This window comes from Eumetopias jubatus, unplaced genomic scaffold, assembly GCF_037043125.1.
Source record: "Eumetopias jubatus isolate StellerSeaLion01/CBP00866 unplaced genomic scaffold, mEumJub1_p1.0 scaffold_9, whole genome shotgun sequence".
Classification (NCBI taxonomy): Eukaryota; Metazoa; Chordata; class Mammalia; order Carnivora; family Otariidae; genus Eumetopias; species Eumetopias jubatus.
The window spans coordinates 81,068,575-81,081,956 of record NW_028274815.1 but is presented as its reverse complement, the minus strand read 5'-3'; the positions used below and the strand labels follow the sequence as shown (position 1 = coordinate 81,081,956).

The 13,382-nt window shown below is 40.6% G+C and overlaps 1 protein-coding gene across 35 annotated transcripts in view; it reads right to left on the bottom strand.

The window, feature by feature from the left end:
• The window catches only part of MAP4K4 (mitogen-activated protein kinase kinase kinase kinase 4), a 185,919-nt gene that overhangs the window by 41,830 nt on the left and 130,707 nt on the right, over positions 1 to 13,382 (bottom strand). For all 35 annotated transcript variants that reach the window (XM_028103810.2, XM_088026569.1, XM_088026573.1 and 32 more), the window contains exons 10-12: positions 12,771 to 12,946; positions 10,337 to 10,409; positions 8,690 to 8,900 (exon numbers count right to left, since the gene is read on the bottom strand). In XM_028103810.2, the coding sequence (XP_027959611.1) occupies positions 8,690 to 8,900; positions 10,337 to 10,409; positions 12,771 to 12,946 (460 nt within the window). The remainder of the gene's footprint in view (positions 1 to 8,689; positions 8,901 to 10,336; positions 10,410 to 12,770; positions 12,947 to 13,382) is intronic.

The following is a 13,382-nucleotide window of genomic DNA, read 5'->3' as shown; positions in this document are numbered from 1 at the left end:
GCCTGGGGGGCGCTGGGCAGAGCGAGAAAAAGAATCTCAAGCAGGCTCCACGATGACTCGGGGCTCAATCTCATGAGCCTGAAATCACAACCCTGAGCCGAAATCCAGAGTCAGATGCTTAACTGATTGAGCAACCCAGGCGCACCTTACGTTTTAATTTTTTAATTAAAGTACTAAGTACTTTAAAAAGTCAGGGAAGAATATAAGGCTTATATCAAAAATAAGGTGTCCCATTTCTCCTTACTCCCAAGGTATAACCACTTTCAATGCTTTTAAGCTTTACCCATGGTATTTACAACCTGATTTTTAAATAATGTTTATAAGAACTATTTAAAATTTTTTTTCCACTTTAGATACCACCTAATGATTTCTCCTAAAGAATATCCATCATACAGCACCGTCCTATGCTCCCAGTCTAGTCCTGTAACAATTTCTGGTGAAATGAAAACCATATGCAAGGCAAACCTGAGTTTTCTGGGAAGCTATTAATTGCCTTATTTTTGTTGTTGTCGTTGTCTGTTTCACTGGCTTTCTACGGGTCCATCACAAAATCATCTGTCAAGTCTTATACCCCCACAGACCTCTTTCCAATATGGTCAAAGTCAATCAGGTATTCTTTCCTTCGTCTTAGAGATTACTCTCACAGCACTCTCTTCCCCTCTGCCAACCAACACTGTTTGCTCTTCAGGCATCCTGTATGTACTCGTCCACCAACTTACTAGGAGCCCTTCTCAACTCTCTCCTGTACAGGATTGCTTTTCTAGAGTCCTTGTCACCTTCTTCCTCATTTGTGGGAACACATCCTCCAGTAGCTTCTTGAGGAGGAGTGAAGACAAGGCCAAAGGCTTTAGGGACTTTGCAGGCCAGGGCACAGAATTTTTACCCTCACAATGTACACACAATTTTGGCTGAGGGAAGTAATTTTCCTTCACATTTCCACAAGTATGGCCATGTCATTTTCTAGTTTCTGATGGTGTTCCTAGAGAATCTCAGACCACTCAGATGCCTGATACTTAGTATAAGACCCATGCACACCCCTCTACCTGGCTCCCCCCACTGTGGCTTTCAGGGATCCTCTTTTCATCCCAGACATTCTTAATGTCAAGATGATGTATGTGCGTTATGGGTCTTTTTTTGTTCATTGTGCTGGGTACTCAGTACATCTTTCAGTCCAGAAATTTCTATTTCTTAGTTATGGAAACTTTCCTTGAATTATTTTCATAGTTCTCCCTATAGTAATTATTTCCTGGACCATCTAATTAAATGGAAGTTAAAGCCCCTGGATTGTTTTGTTTCTCCTCTGTTCCCCATAAACTTAACCCCCTCCCCCAACACACACACCCACCCACCCCTACTTTTTGGGAGTTTTAGTTTATAAAAAACTTTTCAAAAATTCTTATTTTCTGAACATTATTTCATGAATATATGTTCTTCTCATTCTAAGGATATTAAGATTCTGTGCATGTGCATATGTGTGAAATATTTACTCTGTTCCCTGCATTACTTCCTTCAAGGTCCTTCTTCCATTTGTCTTAGAATCTTTCATGTTAAAGATTTTTCTCAGTGCCCACAATCTTGGCTGCCAACTCACATGTAAGACAGTAAAAAGCTACCTATAAGGGCTGTGGAGAGTACTTGGTAACTATTAAGCTTTAGAGCAAGGTGATGGGAGGCAGTATAGTCATTTCATTGGGGCCTTGTGTCCCTTGGGCTAGTTGGTATCTCCACAGAGGAATCTCTGCAATATTCTAAGCATCCTCCCAATCTCCTGCCTGGGTTGAGCAGCAGGTGTAGGAAAAGAAGGTGGCATCTGTGATAAGTGTGGTTGCCAGCACTATGGGAGCTAAGGTGAGAGTGCTTCCAGTACCCCTCTCTCCACATACTCAGTTGTGCTGGAGTTCTCTATGTTCTGATGCTCTGCTGCTCATTTTTTCTAGGATGTCTGTATCTGCTCCAGCCGAAGACAAGGAACACAGCAGCCTGGCTGCCTGGGGTAGGAGAATCTAACTGTCCACAGAATCTAACTGTACACATGCTTTCCACCTCACCTGTTGCCTCTCATTTTTGACTCTCTTCCAGAATTTGCAGTACTAGCCTTCTTACAGTCTTCACTCTTCCATGCACTATCTCATTTCCATAACTTGGTTTCCTTCCTTGTTCTCGTTTGTCCTTGTTGTTTATACCATTTTTGTTTGTTCTGTCACTTTACCAGGATTTCTCAGTGGAAGTGAGATAAGCATCATGTTGTTTTTGTTCAACTGTTTTCCAAAGTCAATATAATTATTATGTAATTATTTAATTTAATCAACACAATTAAAATTATTAGAAGTTTAATTCAAAATGCACACCATAAAATAACAGTAAGCAAACATCTTACAAACAAGAACAGGCTACAATTGATGTTCTCAATTGTCAAATGAAAACCTCCAAAAGGCTTTTTCTTCTGTTCCCTATGAAAGTACCATACTCTTGGTTACAAGATCAACACACCAAAAAAGACCATAAACTCCCTGAGAGCAGGAATCATGTTTTGCTCATCTTTTTCACTCTGTCATAGGTATCATAATAAATACTTTTCTGAGTTGAATCTAACTCTCACACCGGACATGTGGCATCCAAGACAAAACTGCTGTCTTGGATGCCATTTAGCATTTAGAGTACTAAAAGACTAAAGAATCCATTCGTATCTCTATGTCCTAACAAGATCCAATCAAATCCTAAAGCCATCTTTTTGAAATCACTTGTTGAGTACATAAAGCCTTAAACAATAATGATTACATCTGGATAGTGCCTCAGACTTTTTACAACACATTTCATGCCTCAGGATATTCTATAAGGTCCATTAAAGTACTTTAAGGTGTCTCTGGAACTCAAATTAGAGATCTCAAGCCCCAAAGTCCATTTAAGAATGGGCATAAACTTCAAGAACAAGTCCCTTCTTTCCAGAGATGCATCTAGGACTACAAATGACCAATTCATCCATTTGAGAAATATTAAGCACCATGATAAGTACACAAAGGTAAACTAGACAGTCCCTCTCCTTCAAGTCTCGTAAACCATACACTTTTAAAAAAATCCACAAGACAATAATATGGAAAGTGCTGAGTTTCCTAGGAATAGCCCACTAAGCAAGTTCTGGTTTGCAAACCAACTGGTTGACAAGACTGAGGCTAAAGTAAAAAAACAACGCAATTACTGATTCCTCTTCCACATTATGCTTTAACATTTGAAACTGTAAACTGGACCCAGAGGAAGGTTTTAAACTATCAACCATAAAAACCACCTAACTCAGAACAGGCTTTCAATTTAAGGGAGGAAGGATGATTAAAACTAAAAGAAAGCCCTTAGTAAATATATCTTAATAGATGATTAATGTGAAAAGCTGTCCTCTTGCAATAGAACCTCAAAAGAAGGTAGCCAAAAATAAAACACACATGCCGTCAACCATCAACTAAGTAACATCAATTCATACTGGATTAACCTTATGCCTGTGATTTCAAATACCAAAACCGAGGAGACTCTAACAGACATGCCTTTTCAGGCTTTCCCCACTAGGAATGATTAACATGATATAATCCTGTGAAGCATGTGCAAACTGATGTCATCATTATTTTCTTAAATCACTCTTTGAAAACAAAATCAAACAAACTGAAAAACTGCATGATGCTGTAAAGTGATTTCCAAATCTTTCAAATTGTAAAGAGATTTCCTATTCCTTAAATTTTCCCAAGCATGCCTAAGTATGTACTTTTCCAGCTATGCTTTAATTAGGCTCCCTTTGTAGTTTGGTATTTAAAAGTAATGCTTTCATCTCACAATTCTAAAAACTTTTCTAAATAGGTCACAATGATTAATAGTGAGGTCCATTTAAACACACTCCACTGGACTTAGCAGAAACTGACTTTAATAAACCAGTCTGTTCTTCACATTCAGCTACCTCCAGGCACTTTCTGAGGTCATGTTACTTACTGCACAGATATACCACCAATCGTTGAGGTTTATTTGAACACATTCTGATGAAGCCTTAGGAGAAAAACTATTTGCTTCTCCCCAAAGACAATTCTTCCCCATCTTCAGGCAACAAGCAACATTTGCTGAACTAAGCTAACTCTTACAAAATTTAGCTGTAAATATAACCAAACACTAGACTAGGATGTCAAAAGAACACCTGAGAACTTAAATGGAGTTCTGAAAGACAAGACAGCTACCCCCTGCAAAAAACCTGGAGCTGCCAACTTGACAGAAAGCAAGGCCTGGGCTGTAGGCGCACTTGCATGCCCCAATGCATGTATCACAGGTTGAACTGTAAAAAAAGGTAGCACTGTGCTAGTGTGTACTCTTGCTGTGAGATAGTCATGATCTGCCACACAAAGGCCTTTGTGTAGGCAAAGAGGTGTGAGGAAATGGTTCCTCTTTCTTTACAATACATGGAGACCCTATAGGGGTGAAGGAGTCCACCATGTCTTCCTTCCAAGATAAAGCCAACAAATACATTGGGCGGTTTATTCATTTTTTTCTTAGAAACTTTGTTTTCCTCGTGGTATAATTTAGCTTCAGTACAGATCTCATTTTTCTCTTACTTTCCTTTGCTTTTAATTTCTTCCACTTCCACCCACCTCTCTAAAATTTTAGTCATTTTGGAACTGGTAGAAATGCTAAAAATGAATATAACCATGTGTCCTCTTGGTGGAATAAAAAGCAAAGAAACTGCTGGGGCTGACACTAACACTGACTCCCGACTTGAGGCAACCAAAATCACCGAGTGACAACTGCAACCCCAGGGCTAAAACAGTCTATGGAGCACAGGCACCAGGGTCATCTTCCCAAAGGGTAAGACTGGGAAGAGATAGGGAATTGGGGTTTGTTTTTTTTTCTTTAAAGGAAAGGACAAATTCTAATCTTAAACGAAAAGTTTGATTTTTGACTCCTATATATACTAAAAAGATCATTTATACACCGTTAAAATAACCCAACCAGAAGGTGCTGTTGTTATGATGGCACCAAAGGCTTGCTCAAAACAAATCTTCCCTAAGAAATTGTCCTTTTTTGTAGTTTACTAAAGTAGCAAACAAACCACAGACAAGCATGTCTTGCTTTTACTAATAATTTGGTAAGTTTCCATGAGGTCAAAATGAAGAAGTATATAGACTAGTCAAGAAACTTAGTTAAATATGTAACATATCAAAATATGTTCAAAAACATATCCAAGTATACCAACTAACGTAGCAATCTTAACTTAGACCACTGATCTTTTGCTCTTAATATTTGTATTAAAAATAGACGAAGAATGAGAAAACATGCTAATCAAATATGTAGATGTTGTGGGAGTAGGGAGAAACAGTTAATAGATATCAAATCAAGACTCAATGGAACAAGAGCACAAACCATTAGGATAAGATGACAATACAATTAAATATTCTTCATTTGTGCCGCTCCCCTCCCAAAAGGGAAAGCATGGAATGGGAGAAAAAGCTGGCCTGTGAAAAATTTTTATGGAAAAAAAAAATGAGCTAGAGGCAACATTCTATTTGAGGCAGAGGTATGATGATGCATCTAAATATGAAAGGTAATACAGTCATATTAACATTTTTGATTCGGGGGTCATTACCACATGGGGTTCTGAATCTGGATGCAGTACTTCAGTAAGTGGAGAATACCGAGTGGGTCCTGATGAGAAAGCCTGGGGAGCAGACTCAACCACTTGAGGGGTTGTGAGGTCCAGGAAAGGACTGGACTGAAGCTGCCAGTGTGAACTTGGCTGCCTGAGCTCTGCATTCTCCCCTTTGCAGACTGGGACCAACCAAAAGCAACAAGGAAAATGGAAAACAGAAACAGAAACCTCATTTCCAGCAAAACTGAGAGACAGCCCGAAAATATCTGCAAAGACTTCTAAGACCTCCAGTTCACACAGGAGCTGAGAGGGAAGTGGAGGAAGATAAAGGAGAGGGATCCTAGCAGCAGCACATCTCAAGGAGCAAAGGAAGAGGGGAGTATACACACATACTGATTTCTTTTTTTAAAGATTTTATTTATTTATTTGTCAGAGAGAGAGAGAGCACAACCAGGGTGAGCGGCGGGCAGAGGGAGAAGCAGGCTCTCTGCTGAGCAAGGAGCCCGATGTGGGGCTCGATCCCAGGACCCTGGAATCATGACCTGAGCCGAAGGCAGCCACTTAACCTACTGGGCCACCCAGGTGCCCCACACATACTGATTTCTTAAAGATGAAGGACCTATGAGGGACAAAAGCACTCACTTGCAAAGAGGGCTCAGGGATGGCAGGAGTCCTTAGCCCCAGTGAGCCTGATTTTTGTGGCAATTGCAAAGAAAGGAAAATCTGTACTCAGTTTTCCTGCAACCGACTTTCGGGCCATTTCTTTTTGTCAGTCACTGACAAATACTTGTTATCTTTCATTTTTGGGGGGTTTTCGTTTGTTTGATTGTTTGTTCTAAGTAGACTCTAACCCTGGCGTGGAGCCCAAGGTGGGGTTTGAACTCATGACGCTGAGATCAAGAGTTGAACACTTAATGGACCAAGCCACCCAGGCGCCCCTCTCCTTTCAGTTTTAATTGTCATTTATCTTATGACTTAGGCTCACCATCTCTATCTACTTTGTTAATAACAAAAGGAATCCCTATTCTCCAAACAGTTCTGATTGAAGCTTTAATGCCAATAAAGAGCTAAAAATGATTTATGGTTTAAATATTCCCAAATTACCTCCTGGGACCTAGAGTGTAGATAACACTCAATTACCCCAGGCTAGTAAAAAGAAGCTAGATCACCAAGAATCTAAATTAGTGGATTCTATTCATGCAAATGTTCCCTCTTTCATACCCAGCTCCATCTTTCCTGCTTAAGAGGTGCCAAGAGGTGACTCGGAGTTTGAGCTTTTACTGAGAAGCTGAAATTAAAGGGCTAATTGAAGCAAGTAAAGTCCAAAGTTCTCATTTAGCAGACATCCTTAATCCTCTAGTCTTTGTTTTAACTAATAAAACAAAATGGCTGTCCAATTTCAGTCTCTCTTCTCTAGCCAGTGCTGGCCTTCACTTTGCAATCCTCCTCCCTATAGATGCTGGATAATGGACATTTGTCTCACTACCACATGGCCTGAAAGCAATTTCCGTGGCATGTGTTACAAATGAGCTTGAGCTGAAGTTATAAACCATCAAACTAACCTGTATCACGTCCTTAGGCAAAGTACAGCCCAGAGTTTAAATGGACAGTGGAGAATACTGCATAAAGTACTAGAAATAGCCAGAGCCTCAACACTCAAGCATTCTCACATACGAAGTTCAAATGGTCAACATTCAACTTCAATAAACCCTGGGCCACTCTGGGTTCTGTTATGTTCAAAGAGCACTGAGAAGAGTCTTAAAAATACTACAAAAGAGTTTGCAAATAAACTGCAAAAAGGGTTACACAAACAGCAATGTTGTCCCTCCTACAGAGGAAGGTTACATCCTATGTTTTCTTCCATAAGCCCGGGCTGAATATTTCCAGTCTCCTTAGTTAGAAAGGCACTAGTTTTCTAAACTAGGAACAAAGTATAAAGTTTTCAGATTCACACTACAAAACACACAAAGATTCCCCCTAACCCCAAAATACTCTTAAATAACTTGGGTAATACACCATGTGTTGTTATTTACATTAAACTCCACTGTTTAATATCAATACAGGGCTTTCTTGTTGTTTTGGGTTCTTTTTCTGCTGTAAGAAATATGAATCAAGGTGTATGAATTAAGTAGAAACAGAAACTACTATGAATGAGAAATTTGGAGCTGTGAAATATATAATAAAAGGAAAAAAAAATCAAAAGGTTTTTTTTGAGCCCCAAGTGAAATAGAGAGAAATGACGTTTCTATGAATTATAAACGAAAATGCTGTGGGTAACCAGAGCAGCAATGTTAATAGTATTAATGAATTAAATGAGCAGGTAGTACAAAATGTATTTTCCCACTGCAGAATATAACTAATCCCACTACATTAACAACTAGATTACAGAAGAGCAGGTACATTATACCCAGTGTAATTCTTTTCTCATCCCTTACTCTTTTTCTTAAAGACTTTATTTTTAAGTCACCTCTATACCCAACATGGGGCTAGAACTCACAACTTGAGATTAAGAGTTGCAAGCTCCACTTGACTGAGCCAGTCAGGTGCCCCTTTCATCCCTACTCTTAAAATAGAGCTACAGTTGAGGCATTTATTAAAAAAAAACAAAAAAACAAAACTCCTAAATTTAAGGCATTCTTAGAAAAAATGTTTTCCTGTGAAAAAGTCTGAAGTTTCAGAAAAATATGTACCCATGAACTTGGACCCAGAGGCCAAGAGAAGAAAAATCAGGTCAAGCCTGAGCTTGCCAACTTAAACCACAAACAGAAACAGCCTTTGCAGAACTGGTATGATGCTATCTCTGGGCCCCTGCTGTTCTGCATCTAAGCACAATATGCTGATGAGTAACTGTGGGGCAGGTCCTTAAGTTTTTACAAGCAAGGAAAACATTTCGAAGACCACAAGAAATGTGTAGGCCTGCCAGTCCAAAAGCGTAAGCTCTCCCTCCAAAGTTACCTGAACAGGTAAGCCAGGGGAAAGGTATTCTGTCAGGAGGCCACAGAAAACATCCATTTGAGTGTCTAGCTACCAATGTGAATAAAGAAAGAGAAAACCAAGTGGACGTTTCCCTTTTCCCACCTCTTCTAGCCGCCGCCTCTGTTCTTTCTGTTGCTCAATCCGTTTCTGTCTCTCTGCCAGGAGCTGTCTTTTATATTCTTCTTGCTCCCGGAGCTGTTGCTCCTGCAGTAACTGCTGTCTCCGAAGAGCCTCAGAACGTTCCTTGTTCTCCTGCTGCAGTCTCAAGAAATCCCGCCGAAGCGTCGACTCACCAGGCACGTTGACGATGGAGCTGGAGGAGGAGGACGCAGGGCTTTCAGGGGTGCGCACAGATCACTCTGCCCTCCAGGTGAGACCGGGGCCTCAGCCTGCTATTCTATTCATCCTCCTAATGAGTTCCTCCCTCTCTGAGGCTCAACTAATAAACCCATGGGAATAACTGTATCTACATTCAATAGTATTACATCTTTTATCCATTTCACAAATATCTTCAAACTCCATCCTGGATGTTTGCTTGATAAGACATCTCTACTCAGGATTCTCACATCAACTCAAACTCTGTACAAGGAAAGGTGGAAATCCCCTTCTTCCACTTGATGAGTAGAAGTGGAACCACCTTCCTCTTTGACCACCTTACTTCCCACCAAGTCCTACCACGTATGCCCTCCCACTGCCTGTTTCCAGAGTAAGCAGCTGAGCCCAAGTGGCTCTCAAGAATGAGCCGCGGCACAGATAAACAGCATCACCGCTAGCTGGTCTCCCTGCTGAGAGCCATGGCTCCATTTTCGATACCCAGAAAAACATGTCAAATCAATCTCCTGAAACTGCCTCTTTCCTTGTATCATGCTCCTACCCAAGACAATTACACTGCTCATGAATTTACTCCAAAATACTTAGTCTCAAATGGATTCAAATATTCTCCTATGCAATAAGAAAAACATATGGAGTTTTAACAGTACATTTTCTTATCTCTTCATCTGCTCTCTTCAAACTCCCCTTGCCTGGACATAGGTCTCCACAGGTCTTTCAAGATACCCTTCCAGGCTCTTTTTGTTCAATGAGTCAAGTTATGTGTAGCTGAAGGCATGAAGAACTGCCAGGCAAGACCATTATTAAAATTTTAAAAGCCCCTATTCTCTGAATAGTTAGTTACTCTAAGGTTCATACTACCAAATCTTCAACCTTCTGCTTCACGGTACCTTAGGAAGCCACAGACACCCAAAACATAGTCTGTAAGATGGATCAGGACAGAACGTACACAAGTAAAAGAACTGTATTGCTGATAACCACACTTGTGGGAAAAGCAAAACAAAACAAAACAAAAAAACATTTTGGGAAAGACTGCAGTGCTTTTCAACGGAGGCCCGACTGGCCCCTGGGCAGGACGAGTCTTTGTGAGCAGGCCTCTTTTATACACTGCACAGCGTGTACCATTCACGCTTCCTAGAGCAGCAAGCGCCAGCAGCAGGCTCCCCGTCCCCAGAACCAAACACAGCCCCATACGCTGCCAGATGACAGAGGGAGGGGAACAATGCAATCTTGGGGAAGCACCACTGGATGCGAGGATCCTGAGGGGGGAAATGTTTATAGGAATCTTTCAAAAGATAAAGAAGAATGAAGATGTTAAGGCACTTTCAAGGTACTTGAAGATTTCTTGAAATCCTGGCATCAATATAAAACCATTTCTTCATAGGCAGGAAGCTGAACAGTGAGTAGCTTTATCATTACCTTGGCTCTCCTTCCTGTTCAGGCACTTCCTCCTCTTCTTCCTCACTCCCACTGTACTCATATTCGGTTTCATCTATAAAGAAAAGGGCAAGATAAATGGGACAGTTCACAAATCATAATACATGCATCTCCAAGAGCATTACAGCAAAAAATAAACAATATGTCCTTTATGAAACTAATAACGTGTACAGAGAACCTGGAAGGAGGAGGAGTATGACATCCAATTCCCAGAGTGAATGGCAGCATTCCCTAGGCTACCCTTACTCCGCATGGAAGAGTGGATTCTACTGCGTTCCAGACAGCTCCTATGGGATGCACTGGGGAGGGGGTCCAGGGCTGTGAGAGGGGCTCTCAAGCTCTTGACACATCAGAAAAGTGGCCCCAAAGCGTCAGGAAATTCGGAAAGTCCCACTGATGCCAAAATGCAAAAGAAAGAGATTTAACGGCCCAAACCAAGGCAACTAGGAGACATCATTTGGTTTTTGTTGGCACTCAGGGAACCACTTAGAGCCCAGAAGAAGGTCTGCAGGCCTGAACACAGGTGAAACACAGGAAGCACTCAGAGCTTAAAGACATGAAATCAAATGTTCCCACAAATTTACAAAGATGAAGCCGGGGAAAAACTGATGCAGAAACAATATGGCAAAAGGAGAGAAAAGTTGCTCTCCTCTCACCAGATAAAGCACAAGTTTCAACATGAGCAACCTGTTTTCACTTCAACAGGTTTTATGCCATTTTCCCCAAAGTAACAGCCCATCTTATTGGACCCTGTACCTAATGTCAGTACCCAACTTTGAGGGAGCATTGCACTCCAGAGAGCAATCAAAACTAAAAAGGTTGAAGAGATTTACAAAACAAATCTATTCACAAAACACATTTCCAACTTTTTTCAGAGATACACAGAAGTTGAAAATCAGTGTCCTGGTAAGAAAAACAAATCTGAGAACTTAAAATGGGGTTCCAGTCAATATCATATATAATTATACATAAATATTTCTACAAATTCATCAGTCTCTATATATGACATTAGTTCTTTTCATTGCTAGACAATCAAAACTATGTAATTTTAAAGAATATTAAAATAGCCTATCTTCCAAAGGAAATTCCAACCTAAATAATCTTTGGACTCCTTTAAATAGTACACTCTGTTATGTTTAAAATTTTGTACTATAAGCTATTCCTTATTGACAAGGGGATGAGGGTATTTGAAAGGTAAATGAATGCCAAGGGGGAAAAAAGGCCACTGTGACTTGAAAACTAAAAAATGAAGATAAAGTGCTCCACTGTTCCCACCCGCAAATGTGCACGAGACTCCAGGCTGAGTAGCTGGTAAATGCCTGGCACACAGCAAATGTTCCAGGACTGTGAGCTATTATTAAGAAAATACATACTGGGAAAAGGATCCAATGTACAAATAACCTTTTCCCAAGAACAAGCTTTGTTTTCAAACTTTAGTTCACTCGTTGTAACTGCATGGCTTAACGTACAAAGCTTAATTACGTTTATAACTGAATTTATCAGAGGGCGAAAAAGTTGTGAGCATCACTGATGATTTAGCTCTGAAGACTGAAATGAACATGTAAAAAGCTAGAACAGACCTCCAAAGAGGACTGTGAACAACTCTTTTATCGCCTTGAACTTGCACTTTTTAGTTTTTTCTTTGACCTTGAAGTTTGAATGTCAAGAAAAATTCATTATCAAGATGCCAGGTATTCAAATGTCTTTCTGTAAAGTTATGGTAAGAATTCATAAATTCATAATTCTTTGATCACTGTGAGCTCGAGGCCTTAGAGGAAGGGCTGTGAAAACGGTGACGAAGCCTGACTGCACTTTGCTGGACAGAGGTAAACAGAGGGCACTCCAGGCAGGTGGACACAGAACATGTAAAGATATAAAACCAAGATACTGGGAACAGAAAGGAATGTTAAATAATTGGCATAAGGGCATGTTCATGTTGTGCCGTAATGAGAGAAAAGTAGTCAGGTGACCACGCCACCTGCACAGAGTACAGCAATAAGAAACCCAGAGGGTTCTTGAGCAGGAGAGAAATGGGTGAACATACCGATGCAGAAGTTTACAGGTGATGCTCAATAAACCTTGAGTGATGTATTCAGAACACAAACACCCATAATGAAGTAAAAAGAGCAGCACAAAGACATGCTCCTGTGGGGGAACGAGAGAAACTCCCCTCCGTGTTGACCAGCCACAGCGCTTTCTATCTGGTGTCCGCCTGGTGACACAACACGCAGCTCCAGTCAGCTCAACCTGAGCCAGGCTGGACCTGAGGCTCATGACCGACCTGCAGAGCAGAGACAAGCTACTCCAGCACTGGCCAAGGGAGCACACACTCCTGGGTGGAAAAGGAGTAACCTATTCTAGTGGCAAAAACCTAAAATATTATTTTTTCAAGATGAAAATAAAAACAGGTCAATACCTTTCTCTCCTCTCTTCTTTCTGGTCCGGTCTATATGGTCCTTAAGCTGGATTCTAACTTGCCTTTCATTTGGCTGATCCCTTATAAAAGGATGTTTCAAAAGCTGCTCTGTGGAGGGTCGCTGCATGTAATTCTTCACCAGGCACCCTTCTATAAAACTAAAAAATTTCTTTGACCTGTAAGAGGAAGTAAAAAAGATCATCAAATTTCCACTGCAAAGAGCAAGACTCCATAATATGAGTGAATTATTAGTCTGAAAACACACAAGAGCTTCAGATTTCACTGTGAACATTCTGCAAATGCACAGGAAAGTATTAGAACTCAGGACCATGGTGGATAAGAAGCATCACTTAAGCATGGTTTAAGAGTTATGCCACATCATCGACAACAAATCACCAACAGAGAGCTTTGAAGGAAGTCAGATTTAAACAAACTGGGTTTAAATGTAATGTTGCTTATTCATCATTGAATCACAGAGGTGGAGAAAGCAAGGGGGTAAAGGAAGGCTTTTGTGAAAACGAAGGCAGACAGAGGACAGCAGATGTCCGGAACCTGGAAGACAAGGATGGACACAGAGATAAGGAGTCGGTACGTGACCAAATGCTGGGGCTC